The sequence below is a fragment of the Suricata suricatta genome, chromosome 15, assembly GCF_006229205.1.
Source record: "Suricata suricatta isolate VVHF042 chromosome 15, meerkat_22Aug2017_6uvM2_HiC, whole genome shotgun sequence".
NCBI classification, from domain to species: Eukaryota; Metazoa; Chordata; class Mammalia; order Carnivora; family Herpestidae; genus Suricata; species Suricata suricatta.
Genome location: NC_043714.1, coordinates 24,438,717 through 24,461,216, shown reverse-complemented (window position 1 = coordinate 24,461,216; position 22,500 = coordinate 24,438,717). Strand labels below are relative to the sequence as shown.

Below are 22,500 nucleotides of genomic sequence, written 5' to 3'. Positions count from 1 at the left end.
CTTTTCCCATCGCTAACACAACCATCGAATTTGGACAAGTCCACATTGTTGGGGACATCTTTGGACACACAGGAGTTTTTGGCTGAGCCATCACTGGTGAGATAGTCTTTCTCTCTCTTGTGTCGGAGATCATAGACACGGAAACTGTGCAACACAGGACCAACTCCTGCTAATGCTGAGGTATTTGGGAAAGCCTGATCGGCTGTAAATGGTTTCCCGAGGGATGAAGCGATATGAAAAGTGTTGATGATCTGTGGGTAGAACGACATAGGTGCAGAAGCAGACTGATCACTCTTCTCTCCAGCAGATGCCAGGGAGTCGAGAAACATCGCTGTGGAAAAGAGTTTGCTATTTGCCCCAGTCTGTGCATTCTGCCCACTTTCTTTGGAGTCCTCAATTATATATGCTGACCCATCAGGCTGGTAAACTATCTCCCCTGTTAAATTTTCCACGTCACTGTCCTCTAACTCGCTGATTTCGCTCTCGTTGTCATCCTTCAAGACGGGAAGGCGGGCATTAGGGCAGTGGTGTTCCATGTATTTCTGTAAACTGGGAAAAGAAGTGGCACATTCGTTGCAGGGTATCTCCTTGGCTGAGGTAACCTGAGTGGCAGCTGCATTCTCAGCGCGGAAACCCAGCAAGACTTCGCTTTTGCGCTCATCCGTTTTCAGGTTGTCATCTGTGGAGCTGTTTTCCCTGTCAGGCTCCATCCCTGCAACTTTCTCTGGCACCTCATTATCAAGTTGTGTCGGTCCACATAGCTTTGATGTGCTCTGCCCATTTTCCTGCCTTGAGATAGGAGGGGAGTCACAGGTTTCCATGGCAATTGCTACATGGGGATCTCATTTCATCCAGCCTGTCAGGGACCTGGATAAAAAATAAGGTGAGAGAAGCCATTTTTATTAAATAATGACACAGCTCACTAATAGCCCATCACTAATTTACAGCTGCTGTAAACTTGACTATCTAAAAAGGTGAGGAGGAAAAACTTAAAACCAGCATACCTATCCATCACAGGCAGACTTTGTGTAAATGTGGCAAAATAATGTAGATCGCTATCACAGGCATGCCTAGACATCCGAGGTGTTTTTGAAATCGCTATGAGCATTCGTCGTAAATCTAAAATTTGTATCGGCGATCCGTATGTTTTCCATTTCTGTTTTCTGAAACCGTATGCAATATACGTAGAGGCTTTAGAACCCCCTTTATCGTCACAGAAATGTGAATGGCTTTCGTACACAGAGAGCAGCAGGAATACAAGAACACCACAAATAACTTGTAATTTAAAAATTTACCTTTTACTTTATCAGGCAGGGACTAGAAGGAGGGGATGAGTGTGAGAGGGAGACCAACAATAAAGGAACCTTAAAATTAGAAATATTACAGTCACGGGCAGCACAGACCAAACTCGTCTCTGGCTTTCATTTTGCCAGTAAATCAGCTTACTACAAATCTTCCTTGTGCAAAAGCTCTCAGCAGGTATCTGGCTGGCCCTGATTAAGCACCAATCACAATTCTTCCCCACACTTCAGTCCCCTCAATGGGCAACAGAACAGAAATTAACATTTACTGCAACCAGTGCTATCATCCTAGGGGACAATCGCATTCACTCAGTTTTTTCACTGCAATACGTAATGAACACTATTTCAAATACCAGTTTGATGTTATCAGTCCTGGTGAGCTGCCCATCTCTCAACCGCTGCCTCAATCAACATCTCCCTGGCTTAACAAATCATACGCAAGCACTGCTGATGAAAATCCTTCAATCATTTAATTTTTTTCTTTTCTTTTCTTTTCTTTTCTTTTTTTTCTTTTATTTTAGTTTTTGAGTTTTGGCAGGCAAGCATCTCAGACCATAAATTCCCTATCTGTAAGGTCATATCAGTCTCTGGCAGCAGGGGAAGGTACCAGGGAAAAGTTGGGCATATTTTTTCCTCCTGTGTCTGTGTGTGTGCCCACTTGTGTGTGTGCCTGCAACGCTCAGCTGCTATAACAGCAGCTTGATTACAGCTTAAGCTTCTCTGAGTCCCTGCAGATCTCTCCATTTGCAGAATGATGGCACTGTACACAACAGTTGAGTGGTCTGAAACTTTAGTATTTATTTTCAGCCCATGACATAGGCACTGTCTTGATTTTATGAGCCAGGTAGGCAATCTTTGTTCAAATCTTAAAATTGAAGGGACTCATAACTTCAAAGCAAATAGCCCCTTAATTTTAAAGTACCAACTTTCACATGTGCTTACAATTCCTGAAACAAGAAAGGTTGACATGGCTCTATAACATTACAAATTATATTGTGGGAGATAGACACGCGGTACCTGTCCCTGGATGCCCCTCCCCGCCATGCCCGTCAGCTTCCTACATTCTGTGGCATAGACTTCACAGTGGTAGAGAGCTAAGAAGAAAACAAAATTCTGGGCTAACCAATATTACTAAGCATTTTAGAAAATCGTTGTATGAAGTTCTTACAAAAGAAAGACATCATTGAAGATTGCTGGCATATTAAGTATGAAGGATAACTTCTTTTTTTAAATTTTTTTTAATGTTTTATTTATTTTTGATACAGAGAGAGACAGAGCATGAGAGGGGGAGGGGCAGAGAGAGAAGGAGACACAGAACCGAAAGCAGGCTCCAGGCTCTGAGCTAGCTGTCAGCACAGAGCCCGACGCGGGGCTCGAACCCACAAACATGAGATCTGACCTGAGCCGAAGCCGGAGGCTTAACCGACTGAGCCACCCAGGCACCCCTGAAGGATAACTTCTTAATGCTCTCTTTACTGTAATCAAATTTAATCTTGTCCACTAAATCAGAGAGGAGGTGATCAGCGTAAAACACATCAAAAGATCTACATAGATGGAAAATGAAACCAAAATGTGTTTTGGTATCTGCAATGGTTAAAATGACACTCTAATTGCTCACGAATCAAACATCACAAAGCTTAGTGTGTAATTTTAATCATTGATGAGCTCCAGGTTAATTATCCTCATGGCATGCATGCAGCTTTTAAAACCCACTGAAATAATCTGATAACCATAAGCATGAAAAACTAATTATTTTCTAATTAGTCCACAAATATTAATGTTTACCTTTACAGTTACCAAGTGTGCACAAATAATGTATACATACTGAAGGCAGCCAAAATGCCTAAAATACAATCCCCTGCTAGACTGAAGGAAATGAGGAAGTGAGAAAGAGACTAGAGAGTTGGAGTGGAAGCAGAGTGGTAAATAATACTGAATCAATGATCCTAGAATAACATGAAAAGTTCCAAAACCCAGGATGGCTTTTTTTCTTTCCGATAATAAGGTAATTTAAGCTGGTATGTGGAAGAAGATTCACCTTGATTACAAAAGTAAGAAAAGTTCCCACTTTATGGCCTTGTAAAGGAGTCCCTAGGCTGCTTTCATAATTATTTCATTATTTTAATAATGTTTTACCTATACCCCTACGACAGATCTCAGCCTACAGAAACACTTGCTAGAATTATTACACATTTGCTGAATGCACTTCAAATGAGTTGTATGTAATCTGTAGTTCTTAATTTTGGCCAGATGCCAAATGAACTCTGCAACATATCACCTCAATATTTCGTTAAATGAAGTAGATCTTGTCTTTTTATTATATCTTAGTAGAGCCAAAGTAACTTTCAAAAATGTGACATTATTGCTATGTGAAAAAAATTATGAAAATTCCCCTTAAGTATCCACCACAGGTCAAAGCAGTAGGACACATTTGTTACAATACTCCCACATAATTTTATAGAAAATTGCCTATCAATTTCTTCTCAATAAGCTACACCTTAATCAGAAGCTGAATCAAGTACATAGTCTTCTATGCAATCGAATTTACATTCCATCCCCAAAGCAACAACAGCAAACCTATCTAGATTGATACAGCTAATAACATATTACCTGATTTAAAAAATTTGTAGCTATTGACTATGACAATGGCAATGTTCACCAGTATATTTTGATGGAATCACTTTAGTTTGCAAAGTTAAAAAGTTATTTAGATTAGTATATACAGTGACACTGAATATGTATGATGCTAAGTGAGTTCATTGTCATCAATGTCAGATAAGATCTTTCTTATATCAATGTGACCCATTTAGGAAATTTACACTAAAGTTTTATAAGTCCCAGTAAAAAGACCACAAAGACAACCATTTAGCTTAAACCACAGAATTCATTTCAAAATGACTGCATAACAAGTAAACTCACTATCAAAGCTGCTTCACCATTTAAGCTGGTTTCTTTTTAGCCTTTACCAATTTCTATTCTCTACTGCCAAGCATTCTATTTTTTTAAAAATCACCAAAGTCCTCAAGAAATCCCAAAGAGAAAACCTCATATAATTTTAATGCTAAATTCAGAACAATACATACCTGCTGGTCTGCTTAGAATATGTGTACACATTTTTTGGTATTCTCACTAATTCACAAGATCAGTGACTTTGATCATGTAAATCCCTCTTTCGGAACTAATGGACAATATGCAGAAAAAGAACTTTTACTGCTCGTTCTGCCTTGCTTTCGTCCTGCAGTCACTGCTGCCTAAACTCAGCTCTGCTAAATGACCAAACCCACCTACAAGGAGCCTGGCTAATGAAAGGGGGTGCTTTCTGAACAATAGAAGAATTCCTTTGCATTCAGAAAGCAGAGTTCCCATTAGAACCCAAAATCAGAGAGGCCAGTTTTACCTCCTTTTTTTTTTTAATTGAGATTGTCCCAGCCCTCCTCTACGGTCCAGTGAGACAGTGCTTGTGAAATGATTAAAAAGAACGTGATCTGATCAAGAGGACAGAATAATGGGAAAGGAATGCTAGGTTAGCCACTCTGCTAAGTGCTGGGAAAGAAGACCAGTGCGCCCCTGAGCCTATTGTTTTTATTCTCCTCTGCTCCTCAGCCACCTCGCAGCACTGGGAGTCTATATTTACTCCATTTTAAATGGGTTAAAAGTTGTCCACTTACAAGAGAATTTGGTAACAAGTTACGAATCTTAAAGAAAAAATAAAGGAAAAGAAAAAGAAAAAAAGAAAGGAAGAAAGAAAGAAAAATCCTTGAATTATATCAAGTTTCCAAAAGGTCATCACTGTCTCTGCTGTGGCCTTTTCCCCATTCCAAATCCTCTATCAATATGTCATAGTGAGTTAGGCAAAGACAAAAGAGAGGCGCAGTGTGAAAACGGCACATATATCTAATCCTGACAAAGCAATGAATAGACCTTCACAAGTATAATTATACTTGTTTATTTGTTGCCACGTACAGAGAACTGATGAAAAAAATCCATCAAAGTGGTATTATGCAGACACCAAGAGCTTCTTTTCTTTGGTTGCTAAAGCCACATTGAGGCTTAAATTCCTTATTGTTAAATTCAGAAGAAAGAAAAAAAAAAGATTTTTGGCTGGACTTTTTTTTTTTTTTGCATCAGTTGCTGACAGATCTTTTGTGTACTAGGCTGTGTTAGCTCACACCGCTACCTCATTTTTGCCCATGTTGGAATTCATAATTACAAACTACCGTACAGAAGCTTTTAAAAGGGTGTGGTGTGCTGACCAAGAGAAGGAGGTAGTGAAATTTCCCTTTTCTCACAGTCTCTCTTTTGATATATCAAAACACAGGTAAAGTACCTGTGTGGAAGCACCATTTACGTCAGAATACATCTTTGATCTCAGTCTTTTCAGTTGGCGCTGGTGGTTTTTTTAGTGAGCTTTCTCTGCAATTTGCTTATTTTAGTATATGTTTAGTATTTCATTCAAGATTACATAACTTGTTTCCCACTGCAGTATTAAGAATGCTAGCAAGAGGAAAGGCAAATACAAGGATGTCAAAGGATTGAAAATATTAAGTAAAAAGATTTCAGATCCAACTATTAAGGAGTCATTATGTTCCAATAGACACTAAATCAAAGAACTTAACAAAAGCACAGTTTTAGAGGCGGGGGGGAGCTGAAAGAGCTTTTTTCTAAATTTTTTTTTCTTGCAGGATAGAAATATATCAAAGTAAAAGCAATCTGCATAGTTAATGTTTGTGAGCTTTACAATTTAAAACAGAAAAGCTGTAATTTTTCTTTGCTGGCAATCTGGAAACACTCTGGAGTTAATTACAGCTGATTCGGAGTGAAGCACACAAACAAAGACCAGTCTATGTCCAGACAATTATACTGCATTAACCAGCTTAGAGCTTCCTGCTGATGTTTCAGGGCTCTTCTGTTACACCCTTCTACCTTCCCAGCACGAGAGAAAATGCTTCTGCAAGAAGGAATTAATGAAGAGAACTGCAAAAGAATGTGTGACGGCCTCTTCTGACACGGCACAAACTTTCCACCCATGTCACGACAAAGGGGAGAAGGTAATTAAGTTTGAATAAAAGGATGTAACCAAATATATTAAGCGTTTAAAACAAGCAAATTTTTAAAGAGGGAGAGTTTACAAAAACAAACATGAGGGTGCACGTCAACTAAGTCATTTCCCCTTATTTTCCTCATTAAATTCTAAATTAGCTATTCAATGCAGATTTATCTCCTACTCTAGGAACAGGACCCTTGTGATTGACACTTAGTGTTCTTCTCTCTCCTGCTCCCTCTACCTCTCCTCTGCTTCCCCCTCATTTTCTCTCATTCCCTCTCATATCTCTAAAGCTACAGGGACTTTATGTGACAATTACCTATCATTAAGCATATGTGTTGGAGAATGAAGAGAAAAGGTACAGTTTGCCTGTGAGTCCAACAGTTCTTAATTTGTTTAGTTGTGGGAAATAGGAATTTTACTCAGTTTTCCTCACAACTTTAATCAAACTCCAGCTACTTTCCTTAGAGGGAAATCAATAATCTCTCCTTAATCAAATTACACTATTATATGACTCATTTTATTTGTTTGCTTCGGGAAAATTTCATAATCAGTGAGCAAGAGGGACCCAATACTTGAGTTATCCTCTGTAAACAAACTTTGGTACTGCCAACCAATCTCGTTGATTTCTAATTTTCTTATTCTTTCTAATTGAAAATGAATAGTTTGCATTGATGTGACACAAGGACATGAACTGTAATTATGTTCAGTGCCTCTTTCTGAGTCTTTCTTTGATACTGTTTTGCTAGTATTCCAGCTGACATTGGGGCTTTGTAGTGACTGCTTCATTAAAGGGTAAGGATGTCCTAATCAGCTAAAGCATTACTAGAAAGCTGTTGTTTGCCAATACTATGAGAATATACTGGCTTTCCTCCTTTCTTTAGAGGAGAAAAAGGTACCTCTGAGTGCCAGTTACCCAGCCATACTTAAGTATTAATCATCTTCCCTTTCTCTCAAATATGCAAAGTAGGATTAGAGGTAAATGACTGTATGATCCTTTTCATTTTTCTTCCCCCAATAAATGTTAATCTACAAATCAATCATGTGTTATCTTAGTATACATATAAATATCCTTTCTGAAAATATTAAACAGTTGTGTAAATTACACTCAGTTTTGTAAAGCATCTCAACAATGGACAGAATCATTTTCCCATCACATACTCCTCTTCCTAGATCCCTGCTTTATCTGAAAGTTCAAGTAAATAACACTTCTAAATATAAAGCTTAAACAGGGATCCCTTTTAGTTTTCCTTGGAAAAACATAGGCTGTATCAATCATCTTTAGGAATTTATAAATCATTTTGCCATGTTTTTTATGTTTATATTTCTAGTCTTTAAAATGTAATTGACTAATCTCTCTGGCTTACACACAATCTAAGAGTGTTTAGTTGATAATGATTTTAAGTTGTCACATAATAGCATTTTACAAACCTATATATATATATATATATATATATATATATATGTATATATAAAACCATTAAATATTTGGCTTCAAAAAGAGACTTACCAGACTAGTGATCAACATTCCTCACGTGTATATATCTCATGTACAATGTGAGGACAGTATATTGTAACCTGTACATGTATTTTCTCCTCCTTTTTCTATTATAGAAAATGCATTGTTGAATTACTGATACGTAAATACTTAAAAGAGAAAACAATTGTATAATTATCTGTATTTCGTGATTCCCAACAATATGATCTCATAACAGATGTAACAAGAAGTGTAACAGGGTGAGTACATTCTTACTTTAAAAAAATGTCATTCTTTGCAGGCTAAACCTACCATAATTATCTTTATAAAGCTAATTATAGGTCAGATATTCCAGCAAACATTCCTATTCTCTGAGCAATGATTTCAATGATTTCACATGATTTCAAAAACAGTTCTAATGAAGAAAGTTACATGTGTAAATTTTAAAATCACTACCAAGTACCTCTTATTATACAATACTCCTAGAGTCTACAAAATACAAGTCTCTTTTTATACCCCTTTGTAAATACTTTAAATCACTTTATATTATAAACCACATAGGACTAACATACTAGAGAACTTAAGTGGAATGCCAAGTTTTCTTCTGGATGAAATATTGGCAAATTTATGTTTGATCCTTAAGATTAGTGGGTTATTTTATTTCTATTATGAAGAGTCCTTTGTTTGTTTGTGTGCATGTGTGTGTGTGTGTGTGTGTGTGTGTGTGTGTGTTTGGCCTGAAAGTTAATTTGACTTCTGTCCATAAGTGAAGTGAGCAATTCAGTAATTAACTTTTGTGTTTTAAATGTATGAACTTTAATTAGATTTCATTATAAACAAACAAACGTCAACCATAATTATAAGCTCCTTGGTTTACCCACATATTATCCCTTTTCAAACAAACTTGATGTCAGACAAATTAAAATCAAGCAGCCAGCAATTTTGAGTTGAATTTTACATGATCTGCTGGTAACCTGATTACTTTAACTTCAATATCATTACAGGAAAAGTATTTCAGGAAAAATAATGACAAGAATTCCAACAGGAGACAAGCTTAATTGTATTGATTCAAAAGATGCATGTTCATAGGAACCATGTTGAAGGAATAATGTTATCTCAAATCTACAGTTTCTATTAAAATGAAATTGTCCGGCATGAAAGAGGCAATTAAGATTAGTGTCTGCAGAACTAGAGATACTAAACTAACTAAATAATTATCTGGGCCCAATTATCTTATACTTTAAGTAGCAAAATACCAGTGTGGAGAAAGTATAAGGCATGAGGTTCGCAGGTTTATTTACTGACTGGTGTATCTATTAGGACCAAGAACAAGTGGAGCTGTCAGGACATAATGAAGGTAAATGATTAGTTAGCACCAAGCCTGAACTCTTCTTCAATGCAATAAGAGTTAATTAAAGTTTACCACCAAACATCAACCAAAGCAGGATGTTGATCAGGTTTCAGCATTAAGTGCAAACAGACAATAGTTGGCAGCAATTAGTGCAGCTATCAAATGACATGCAATGATAATTATACATTTAAAACAGCTAAAGAGCTGGGGGAAAAACTAATCACTTCTTTGACGACAAATACTCAAAGGGCAGGAAACAGGTATCAGATTATTTCACTTTAACACTGTAAATCAATTGAATTAAACAAGAAAAGGTTGTATGGGTGCATTATCTGAAAGAGAACAGTTCACTGGATTCAAAATGAAATAAATCTGCTAGTATTGGTCTATCAAAGATAAGAACTTTTGTAGCTAAAGAAAATAAATTACTTTTCAATTAAAGTTTCAGAATGAAGTCTGTGTAAAGAAAGTTTCGCTTCTTAGTCTTGGGTAAATTCAACAATGCAACAAGTATTTCACCATAATTATTGTTACTTAAATTAAGTATTAGCTTCCACTTTAAAATAGTTTTCAAAAGTACATGATGCCTGAATCTTATCGTTGTGTACTCAAATATTATCTCCCCCAAAAGCTTTCAGATGTTAAGATCAAATTTTTTTTTTAACGCGGCCAAATTTAAAACAAAAGTCCTATGTCCATAGTTAGCGTATGTTATCTCAAGTCTTTCCTTCATGCCATTCAAATCTAGGACTTGGATCTTGCTGAAATCAATGAACCTGAATATAACACATCCCTTAAAATAATGGTTAGACGTCACCTCATTTCCCCCCATAGTTTCTGGCCTGCATCCTAGAGCATAACTCTAGAAATATGCCCATCCTCCTGACCCCACCCCTCCATCTTCCCAACTAATTCTGTTATGCTAAGGATTTGTACACAGGGCTGGCTAATCCCAGTATTTCCCTGGAGCTAAATCTAAGCCATGGCTGACTCCCAGCACAAAAATGTCTCTCTCCAAAAGCCCTTTCGCCCCCTTCAGCACTCATACATTCATTGGTCTTGACATTTTCACTTCAGCCATGACAAATGAGCTGATGACTCTGATGTGATTGCACGGGGGGATGGCTTTATCTAAAGATATATCATTAACTCTCATCACCATCTCCTAATATGGCTCTTCTGGGTTAATGTGTTGTGAAAATTTGAGGAAATTTTTGTGTAAATATATGCACTTTAAGTAGTAAGAGACCAACTTCATCAAAGGAGAAAAGAGAAGCCAAAGTGGACAGGATCAGGGGAGGGGAAAAAAAAGACTAGCATTAACTAAATGTTGCTCTGGGGATTTAAGTAACTCTACTCAACCTCTGCCCCAGGGCAAACCAGCCAGCGGACCGTCTCTTCAAGGTCCCTTCTCTTCAGCATGGGAGGCAGGAGCACAGCGTAATTTGTAAGGTGGCACAAACAGAGCTTCTCGGATAAACACGGCTAACCAATCGGCAAGCCCGTGTCTCCATTTTTATCCCAGCGTAGCACATATTTTATTCTCAAACCCTTAATGCCCCATGTTATTAAATCTCTCTAAATTCACTGTAATGGGGAAAGGGATTGTCAAAACCCATTTTACTCCAAGATCATTGTATTCTTCAATTAGAAAGAAGCCGTATTTTCCCACCTATTATTAAATGTGAAACTTTTCAAGCTTCAAAGGAAAAGGGAAAAGGAACCCTTTCCGTTTAGCATAAATATCACAACCTTTAGGTTAAGTTAGAACCCAAGTTCCAGTTTTGCAGTTCTTGTTATGTATCCTATGGAGTTTACAGAGTAGCCACTTGTTATAACCTCTTCTCTCATTTCATCTGAGAACACACAGCCAATCAGAGTCAACTGTAGCATAACAGACCTCAGGAAAGGAGGTCAGGCTTTGAGGTAAAGTGCTATTCACTCCTGGACCATGCAAGGAGCTCTTTATTCCTGTTCTTATTGGCATCAGTCCCCCTTGCTAGAGCAAGAACAAAGCCAAGTGCTCGTGTGAGGTTTATGAATAAATCAGAGGTGAGCCACTGGAAGAGCTGCCCCTTATTTCCTTGTTGACAGTGAGCACTTAAACAGGCTTCCATGGCCAGGGACTTCTGGCAAACCATAATGATTCCTAATCTGCACCCTGCTTCATTTCAAGAACTAAATGACCCACCCCATTTTCCCCGCAAGTTTTCACCTTTCAAGCAACTCTTGTCCTATCTCAAGCAGCTTAACTTTAAAATCCCAGGACAGTCAGCGTGTGCTGTGGTCATCACAGAAATTGTGCCAGCTGAAAAGTCTTCCTTTGCTTGGGAAAATTCCACAAATAAAAAAAGTCTCAAGCATAAGAGAAAGTATTCTCACATTAACATTATAGAATCTTTACATATGGGAGCAGCTAAGCCAAGTAAGGTGAAAAATACTAAATGATTGGCCGAAGGGCACATAACCATTAGATCTGATCAGCAAGGCCCTGTAACTAAGTGATAAATTTCCCAGGAATTTCTCTGAACTTCAGTTTCCTTATGGGTTAAACGACATGATCACGCTATATCCCTTCTGACTGCAATAATCTATGGCTCTAATATAAAAACCCATTCAAATTGCGCCGAAGCTAGTTTTCCCTATGGAGTTTTCCAAGACAAACCCAGACGCCTTTACAGTTGTTTACTTCTTTTCAAGAAGATTTCAAGAAGAGAGGCAGATTACATCAGAGTAGGAAACTGAAGTTTTCTATTTACATTTTTAATTAACTATTATTCATTTTTTCACTCTTTCAATAAATACTTTATTGAGCACCAAGGGTTTGCCAATAATGTCCGTCACAATACAGTGGTTAAACAGACTTGGTTGCTGTCCTCAGGGAGGCTGAAATTTATTTCAGGAAATACTTAAACCAGCATCATGAAAAGTGCTAAGATGCTAACTGTTTTTCTTTCAGTGAAATATATTGTTACCTTATCAGTATCCTATAAAGGTGTAAGCTTTATGTTAATGTATTTCTGGTCAAGTCCAGGACCACTTATAAATGACCAGAATATAGGCAAGGCACACATTTTGAAGAAAATTTTTAACAGAGATTTTGAGCCACACATAGTAAGCAAAAAGCTAACTCAGAGCTAAAAAGTTACAATCCAAGTACATTTACATTTCCCATAAAAATACAAACAATAATTTTAAATGTGTATCTTAGATGTATAACAATGGGAAATTATTAAGACTTTTAAAAAGAAAATCTATTATAAAAAAAGATTTTTGTTTTAGGTAGTCCAAAAATTGTATTATAAATTCATTAACCCTTGTCATGAATCTGATCATCTTTGAACCTGGGTACTACTCCAATGAATAATGCATTATTATAAAATGATAAAGGATTGTGATCTCTTCCAACAGATAAGCCAGCAATCTCATAAGCTGGCTAAAAAGTCCCTCAAGAAAATTTAAAGGTTGTACAGTATTGCTGGATTATTAATAACTGGATCTCTTCTCTTAAGTGGATATAAATCTTGATCGACAGGGTGGATGTACTAGTATTTCTACCCCTTTTGACGCAGATCAGAATACCAGAATACCAAAAATAGGAAAAGGTATTTCTATGGCATCGAACCCAGTTTTTGGAAATCCTCTAATTCAAAGGCTTTCAAACAGGCTGGCTCAACAAGACTGAAATAAGCATTGTGGTATCGTCTATTATTGCATATAATGGACGGTCTGGGATCTTGAGTTCATGTAGATAGAGTAAGGTCTGAATTATTTAAAAACTATTCCTGTGCTAATTTGCTTTTTAGAAAAAGACCCAGAAATGCATTAAAGGTCTAAAAGCCCTTAAAACCAAAACAGCTCATGATGATGGGGCGGTGGGGGTGGAGGACTATCCTCTCAGATGCCATCGAGGTACTTGTCAGTAAGAAAATACCTTTTATGCACACCTGTTTCCTGATTCTGACCTGAATCTATTGTAGGAAAGAGGGCATCGCTACTCCCAAGGCCTATGTAGACTTGCTTATCGAACCCTCTTCAGCTGAGCATGACATTAACACCAGCTATTGAAAATAAAGAAAAAGGGAACACAGGGTATTGGGCCCTGTCACATTGACTTATTTTAATGTTCACAATATTTTAATGTTATGTAATCTTTACAACAACTTTGAGATACAAACGAGGACACCGAGGTTTAGCAAGATTAAATCATTTGGATAAGATGATCCATTATAAGAATTTAACTCAGGTGTCTAGTAGCTCTTATACAATTTCTCCTGGTCATTGAGTGGTCAAAAGTGGAGTAGATTTTCAAATATCTAAAGCCTAAGTTAAAATAAATTCATTTAAAAGGAATCCAAAATAAGCAGAATCAAAAGAATGTCTGTTTTTCACTCTCATTCTCTCTGCACTATGCTATCTTTAAAACATCACAGCATTGTCATTTACTTTCCATACATAGAATAGAAATATTATTCTTCAAAATACCATGTTCACGATTATTAGAGATACATTTTAAGTCACTGAGATCATCAGTACTTTTATGAATCATAAACTCATCTTGACCATTCAAAGCACCTAGTCTGACCTAATTAACCCCAAAATATGTTTACAGTCACAGTGGTAAGATGGCATCCACAGTATGCTTGTATTGCATCTGTCTGCACCGCACATTTTCCTTTTCTTCTCTATTCCCAAGACCACAGCCAGTCACATAACAGATCCTTTTCCAAGTAACCAGTATAGCTGTGTGACCACTGGTCCTAGAGTTGGGATATCTGAAGTCTTGTCCTGACATTTTCCTACCTTGCTTGGTAACTCAGTGGTCATTTCTCCAGAATTCAATATCCCATATTTTAAAATGAGCTAGCTGAACTGAATAACTCTAAGGTATTCTCAGGTTTTAGCATGTTGATAGTTTCCAGTTGCCTACCTGTTCTTTTCTACTGTGATCATGTTAGCCAGTTCTTAGAAAATGAAAGGAATTTAGTCTACAGAGGGAAAATTTCACAGGCTACCTCTATGAATGCATCTACATCTAAAAAAAAAAAGAGAGAGAGACAATAACATGGAAAGAGAGTGTGTGTGTGTGTGTGTGTGTGTATGTACTTGTCTGTATACACACTCCTAGTTTGTATATACAAAACCAAAGAGATGACTTGTTCTCAATTAAGTAGTGGGCTCAGAAAATTGTAAGTGTTACTTTTACTATTCCTAACTGTATGGAAAAAAGTACTAAGAAGTGTCTTTTAGAGAATCCACGTTAAGAAAGCCTTTCAGATTTAATGAAGGTACTTTGGGAAATGATTGGACTTCTTCAATTTACTCTTCCAAGCTTTCGAATTTTAAGATTCTCCACAAACTTCCCTCTTAGAAAGTTTTGTTTTGTTTTGTTTTGTTCTTAACAGTACAACCAGGTGGCACACACCGGCTCACGTGCTTTTTGTATTTTAACCATTGTTAAAGCTATGGATTTCCTTTCTTCTTTACAGTGAAGGAAAAGAGTTTTATGGACAGTTATAAAATGCATATTTTAACCGAAAAGTCAATTTTCCCTGGTTAAAATGATTTAGATCTGAGTAAATACTTGCAGAATGCTTTCTGGTTTTTTACAGCTAGAGCACAATAGAACCTATAGACTTGGTCTTCAGTGGTGTGTGCCATAGTACGTACCCTTCAGAAATTATCAACTGTGCACTGGTGTATCCCCAGGACAAGCAAACATGAGAAATGATCAGTCACATAACCACATGATGCTGGGGTGTGAACTCCTGACCTGAATAACTAAAACACCTACTCAGGACTTGTCCTGGACCATCGGGGCATTATGACATATTAACCATGTCAAGCTGCCCAAGTTCTTCAAGGTTGTTTGTTTATTTTTTCAGTCTCTAGAATGTTAAAGTGGCAAATTACACCAGACGTAACTTGCTAGCCAAACAGGACTTCAGTGTGAGCATTTTTTTAAGTTGTGTGCATACATTCAAAAATGGCTGAAAATGGCAAATATTTCATTTCACTCACAAACCTTTCAGAGAGTAGGGGAGTAGAGAGCAGCCATTCCTGGGCTGAGGATTGGATGTCAAACGTGAAACCCTATCAAACTTTCAAGGCAACTGTGAACCTCTGAATCTGGGGAATTAACAGAACATCAAATCCAGCAAGATCACAGGGGCACAATCCTTATGCAAGAAAATAATGCCATTGAGCCCTCATTAAAAGACCATTTCGTCCCCAGCCATCAAAGACTGTGAGTGCACTAAGATCTTGGTTATATCATCAGGGATAACTAAAACAAGTGCCAAGAGAAATTGTGCACTTTTAGTTCTCACATGTGTCCATCTGTTCACATATAAACATATATTCTGCTTTCTGTCTGATTTCTAAAATCTTGATATCAGAATACCCTGGGCTTTTGCCCATTTCCTAAGAATGCAGACATCACATAAGCTACTATTAACCCATGTGTGATCCACTTCCATGGTGGCTGGAAAGCTGCCAGTTACAACACATGGTGCTTGGTTAACAATGTCTTAAAATATAAATGAATTTATTTTTTAAATTAACACATTTTTCTTATGGAAATACCTTAATAAGCCCTTCTGCATGTAAAATAGCCTCCATGTGGATTTTTTTTGTTCTTTTAAGACTTTTTGCAAGCATACCATAAAGTTAACCATAAAAGTTTCTGAAACAATCCAGAATTTCTTGACAAATTTTTAAAAGGACTCCAGTAAAGAATTTTGGTGACTTTATATAACAAAGATCAAACACTTTTCCTTTACAATGTTCTGTACTCGAGAGGCAGCCCTTATACTTTAATTTACGTGAAAACACTTCTGATTTCCCAAGTTTCCATGTAACCATCTTAATAGTACCCCAGCAACTGAACTGCTAAAGTGATGAGGCCAACAGGAGTTCTACACTCTAGGAACAAAACAAGCTAGGTTCATGTCTGGTGGGATCGTTCAGTCCTGCTCTGGGGCAGCCTTCCATGGCTCATCTGTGGTGACCCCCAAACCGGAAAGAGCATGTTTGAAATGTATACATATAGATAATTATCCACACTGCATTTGATTCACGTATGTACAAAAGAATCAATTCCCACCGTTGAAGGTGTCTCAACAATTATGGTATTTTAGCTGCCCTAATTATGGCCAAAGAAACATCATTAAGAGCCCTGACCGTGTTGTCAACTGATGGCCAGGTACATCTCTAACTGGTGACAAGAGAAAACCTTAATGCAGATGTTTCCAAAAATGAACCTACAATACTTTGACGCTTTAAAAAAGACTTATCTCAGAATGGAATGTGCAACACACCTACAAAGCAACAGGAAGATGAACTAAATCCTAAGAAAATAACTCTGCATCCTCTTTGACTAGCCCCTCCCAACCACAAGAGCTGATGGGCCACTTAGAACACTTAACATTGCCAAAAGTCAGGACACACAACTCTTTCCCAAATGAAGCACTCTACCTATTGAGAACTATTTATAGCCTATGGGGGTGGTGGCGGAACACCATATACTCCATCGACATAAATTAAATATCCACGCCACACTCATGGCCTCCTCTGAAGTAACTGTTTTTGACAGCAAAGTGCTGGGAATTCTGGATGCCCAATAGTCAATATTTGGCGAGCCTGGCATGTTTCTGACAACTCTTCTACATACAGACCTCTGTTTATCATCCTCTAGCTGCACAATTGTCATCCATAGTACTTCCCAATGACGATGAAAACACAGGGCACCTTATAAGTTGCTGAAATCTGAGCCCCTGCTTGTTTTCTCAAGTCTTGAACAAACATAACTTTAGAGAGAGCAGAGCATAGGCATAAAGAAAGAGGGGCCTGCATTTTCATCTTCTTTCATCTTAGTCATTCAGTCAGCCATTCAGAACCCTATTCAACAGAGCTTTTCATTATGCAAAAAAATGCTAATCCTTTTCCGATGCTTTCACACTTGTATAAACCCCCATTCCTTCAACTGAAAAGCAATTATATCAGTTTACCTTTCTGTCAAAAACAGGATTAATATTCCAATAACAGAATCTCCTTTCTTTTCCTATCTTTTTTGCTTTAGGAAACTAGAGATTATTAGTAGAGGCATTCTTAGGACAAGAATACATTATTTTAAATATGATTGTGTTAACCAATGAAGGGAGAAAAGGAGAATGATCATAAGAAGAGAAAGTCCCCCAGCATACCGCAGAACTCTCTTCTGTAACAGAACTGACCTTCCCTTTGCAGATGCCCAAAGAGACTGAGACTCACTCTGGTCTATTAATCAGAAACAAATTATGAAAGAATGTAGCTGGACTGGTTGACACTGTCCTGTCTTGGGAGACTCAGTAACAGCCTAGTAACAATGTCCTCTTCATGGGTAATGAACAGCCATGACAAATGGGGCAGAGAAACTATTTATTTGCATATGCAAATTCTCACACAAGGGAAACATGTACAAACAAGTGTCATTGTAAGGTGGATTAGGCAAACAACGCTTTCTTTTTAGGACATTCTGCAGCCCAGAACATTAGTCAGCACAATTAAACCAGTCTCCATGGAGACTAATGAAATTTCACCATGGCATGAGTTAAATTAGATAGCTAGTTATGTGTTTCCACAATCCAACTTGAAATCCATTATTGTTTCAGAACAATACAGCAATTGTGCCTAGCTGATCTTTGCCAGCTCAACAAGCTCCTAAGTTGACAATTTGCATATGTTAATATAATTAAGCACTAATTACATGAAACTTGTACATATTCACATGCACTTTCCCTGGGCGCTTTTCAGTTTGAACCTTGGCCAAGTCTTTAACCCTTAGAATGGACTTAGAGGATAAAAACCCTGCCAGTGGGTACAGCCCCTAGGCAGACACAGAAAGGCCCCTCATTTATAGACACGAAGCTTAGCCTGGCTTCTCATACTTCCAGCAGCAACGACAGAAAACATTTTGTGAGTGTGGTAGGGACCAGAAATGAGGGGAAAGGGGGAGTGGATTAGTCTTGAAAGACTGATAACCAGTATCTTCTCGTAGAAAAGCAATAACGTTCATTTCAAGAAAATGTTAAGAATTTGCTCTCACTGACATTGTGGAACCTTGGGAGATGAAAATGGTTGGACAACAGCAAAAATAGCAAGTAGAAAAGGAAAAGGGAGCGTTAGCACCTAATGAGCTTTACATAAATATATGCAGAGGCAATTAAGCAATGTTAATTACTATGACAGCAGTTAATTGAATATAATTAGATATTTTAAGCCACTGAATAAAGCATAGTTAAGATTAATTTTATTGAGATTAATTGTAAATAAGGATAGATTAACTCTATGTTTTGACAGGCATAAAAAGTAGTTCTGCAAATTAAGCAGGAGCATGGCCACCAGTCCAAAAATCATATATTATTTTAATGTCACACCTCAGAATCATCCCCTCAATAAACATGACTTTTCAAACCCAAACAGACAGGAATCTTGAAGAAAAACAAACAGCTTGGAGAGATTAAAGAGCCTTTTGTCCTTTTTCATGTGCATTTCTTTTAACAGACTAAATTAAGCGAGTCTGGTGTACGTTTTTTAGGAAGGAACATTTCACACTGAATGGAAAAAATGTTCTATCACATATGAAATTCGTGCAGCTGTGCGGAACTTGGTCCAGATGGTTTTAGACTATAAACCACCACCAAATGATAGACAGTAGGCCTTCCCAAGATTATGTGACAGAGTCACAATCTTTTATTTTGACCTCCCAAATTTCTGCTTTGTATTATTTCCAATCAAATTGCGTATTTTCTTTTACCAACCTGTTTCTCCAAGAGGGTTAAAAGAAACATTGTGCTAGAAATAAATGTACAATGAATTGGAGAAGGCCTCCCTTAACAGATATCAGCGAAGTCATTCGGCCACAAAATGCAATGATAGCTCTGACAACAATGTATGCAGATGACAACACTTGATTATGACTCTTACAAACAGTGGTTTCTAGAAATGTTTCTCAGGAAGATATTGCTAAATGAAAATCCCTCCCAAGTACTCTCACACCAAACCAATTCATGCACACTCCTTAAGGAAATTAACACAGTCCTCAAGAATGCTGAACAAATCACTAATAAGAAAGGAACTTCAATTGATTTTGAAATAAATCAATAGGTGATTAACATAATATTTTTAAAGCAGCAGAATGTGTGTGTGCGTTGCATAAACATATATATTATATTTCCAATACCTCTTAGCTCCCAATCGAACAAGGGCTTTAAGCTACTGAGCATGCCTCTACTACCTCACAACTTCCTTAGGATGCCCTTAGTCTTTATAACGAAAATCCTAAAATGGTCTGTGAAACAAGACTACGACAAGCCATTCTGCAGTGAAAGATTTTAAATCATCCAGCCTCTTCTAATAGACTTGAGACTTATTGAGGTAGAAACCATAAAAAATGAAGAAGGGAAATTTAATCCCTGAAATATTGATTTGCACATTAATATCATATAGGCAGAGGGCAATTTGGCTTCGTGGAAATGACACATTGTCGACCCTTGGTGAAGTCAGAGCCAATCTAACTGCTGAACATGTCTGAATCTCAAGAGTTATTAAGGGCTTCCCTTCTTGCCTTTATGACTTTTCTTCAGCCTACCAATGCAATCTTAAATGTATTATCTTTAAGAAATAATTGTAAAACCTCAGGGGTTTTCCAGTTAATGGAAGGGAGGCCAAACCACATCAGATTCTGAAATGCAACATTAAACCCTTGCAATCAACAAAACCACCTCAATTCTCATCCATCCAGTGGAGGATCTAATATTGTTATTAGAGATAATCAAATTTCATTGTGTAAATTTAGGCTCATGGTCAGAATGAAAGCAGTAAATTCTGCAATATTAAACAGCGATTTTCTCAGCATCCTTTATGCTTCCCTTTGCTGGTGCAGCATCTTTAAAAATAATCCAACTAGCTCAAAATTAATGAACAGATTTGGGCTCATCTACTAAAAACCGCCAAAGAGTACAATGGAGCTGAACATGTTTCCTTCATTTTTAACTTTTAGTGGCAACTTTCACTTCCTAGACCCAGAGCCCACTCTCCCTGTCTAACCCCGCAGTTGGGGCGATTGCTTTGACTTACACAGCTGGTTTACCTGACCTTTCTTTGTTCCTTAGGTACATTTCACTTTTCAGATTTATGGTATTTCCCCCATATTTCATTGGCTCTATCCTCATTGCTATAAAAATGAAAACACTCAAATATGACTTTACTTTTTTAAATCCAAAAGCAAGCACCTACTGAATAAATACACAGTGATGCTCTCTCTTCAGTTTATGCCATAAATATGAAAGCCATTAAAAAAACAACTATATAAACCTTATGATCCCCACACTGAAGCCAGGTGCAAGAGGTTAAAACAGCTGGCTAGCCATCTTTTATTTTTGTGTGCCTTCCTGCTGACTGAAACCGCAAACGTTGAAAACTATCAAATATTCCCTTAAGGATTTTCTCTTTTTAAGGCCAGGAAGGAAAAAAGAAAACCTTCATTTTCTGTAATATGCTCCTCTGTGGAGAAGAAAAACTCTAAAACACAACCAGTCACAGAGGTAGTGAAATAATTCCAAATATCTCCTTTCTGCTGTATTTAAACCATAATTCCCAACAACTTCTATACACAATTGGTTTTTATTCTTCAGTTAGAAAAGAGAAAAGAGGGGAAAAAAGAAAGAAAGAAAGAAAGAAAGGAAGAAAAGTCTGAGCTTGCTCTGTCAGTTTTGCCAGTAAATATAAAGTAAAACAAACGCTGATGGCACCGAGAGTGTTACATACCCGGGCTGTGTTTTTGCATTGCTCTCAATGGAAGCGATCGATGCCCGTGTCACTGTCGCGTCCCAATCGCAGCCAAGTCTCAGCCTTAATCTAAGCAACACCCGAAAAGGCAGCGGCAGCCGCAGCCTCTCCCTGACTCTTCCATCCATCCACCCAACTAAAAATATAATACTACATATGAGCTTTAACCACTCCACGTTTATAGGGATCAAGCCACTGAAAATCCAGGAGAACACAATAAAAAAAAAAAAAAAAGAACCCTCCTTCTGTCTCTTGTCTCTCTCTCCTCTCTCTCTCTCTCTCTTCCTCTCTCCTCTCCCTCCTCTCTCTCTGTCTCTCCTTTTGCCATCTACATGATCCTTGATTAAACATGGGACAGAGTTATTAAAAAAAAAAGGGGGGGGGGAGAAGGACTCAAGGAGAGGAAATGCAACTGTCAGAAATCGGGACCGCCAGATTTCCTGGTGAACCTGCCTCTGTCTGAGTCAGTGTCAATCCACCATCTTCCGCCAGTGAACTTGTCTTTGGGTTTTTGTTTGGTTTGGGGGGGGGGGATTGTTGTTGTTGTGTATGTGCTTTTTTTGGAAGGGGGGAGGGGAAAGGCAAGGTGGGGGCTGGAGTGGGGGGAGTAGGGAGAACGTGTGTGTGTCTGTGAGTACGTGTTGAGTGTGAGTGTGTATGTATGTGTGTGTAGGGGTCGGGGTGGGGGGGGCCGTGTTTGCGATCTGAACCTTTGGTACCTACAAGGAGAGTGTCTCACCGAACGGTAGCTAAGATTTCAGCAGAACCGCGCGGAAGTGAGGAGTCGCGGCCAAAGGCGCCCACTGGAGCCTCCTCTCTGGGCCGGACCCCAGCCCGAGCCGCGAAAGGAGCCCCCCGCCCGGATCACAGGTAACAAAAGAAATACAAACCAGTGCACCGTCTTCTATGGGGGAAGGGGGACAGGATGGAAAACCCTCAGTAACTTGGGCGTCGGCAGAGAAACTTTATACAATTCCATGAGAAATTTTATTTTTTTTTTTCTGATAGAAAAGAGCGGGGGGGGGGGCGCTCAGGGTATGATATAGAAGTGGGAGGAAGGCGAGACCCGACGCATTCCAGCCCCTCTTCCCTGAGCTGCTCCCGGCCGGAAGGCGCACTTGATGCGGAGAGAGGCGAAGAAGGTGAAGTTCGTTGGTAGACATGGAACCTCTTTGGGGGGCGCCGGGGAATAAATCAGTTCTCACAGCCGGCCACAGCCTCCCCAACACACACACACACACACACACACACACACACACACACACACACACACACACACACACACTTTGCCCAAAGGAAAGGAAAGATTCTTGACCCCGGGCCGCTGGCATCTATCCCCTGGTCTGACACACACCCGCAGCGAGAGCGGCGGGCGGGAGCCGCGGCCGCCTCCCGGGTCCCCGGCCCCGAGGCCTGGCGTTCCCGCCTCTTAACGGACCTGCCTTCCGTTCGCCGGCGCCCGGCTCCGCGCCCCCGCGAGCAGCCCTCGGCGCCGCCC

The 22,500-nt window shown here is 38.6% G+C and overlaps 1 protein-coding gene and 1 long non-coding RNA gene across 2 annotated transcripts in view; one reads left to right on the top strand and one right to left on the bottom strand.

Moving 5' to 3' along the window:
- ZFHX4 (zinc finger homeobox 4) overlaps positions 1-821 on the bottom strand; it is a 160,220-nt gene extending 159,399 nt beyond the window's left edge. Inside the window, exon 1 of the mRNA XM_029923769.1 lies at positions 1-821. This exon is cut by the window's left edge and continues 1,769 nt beyond it. Within this exon, the coding sequence (XP_029779629.1) occupies positions 1-821 (821 nt within the window).
- The window catches only part of LOC115279225, a 19,055-nt gene extending 9,441 nt beyond the window's left edge, over positions 1-9,614 (top strand). Inside the window, exons 3-5 of the long non-coding RNA XR_003903294.1 lie at positions 6,233-6,349; positions 7,960-8,082; positions 8,827-9,614. This is a non-coding gene — a long non-coding RNA (uncharacterized LOC115279225). The remainder of the gene's footprint in view (positions 1-6,232; positions 6,350-7,959; positions 8,083-8,826) is intronic.
- Positions 9,615-22,500: the final 12,886 nt, after the last annotated feature.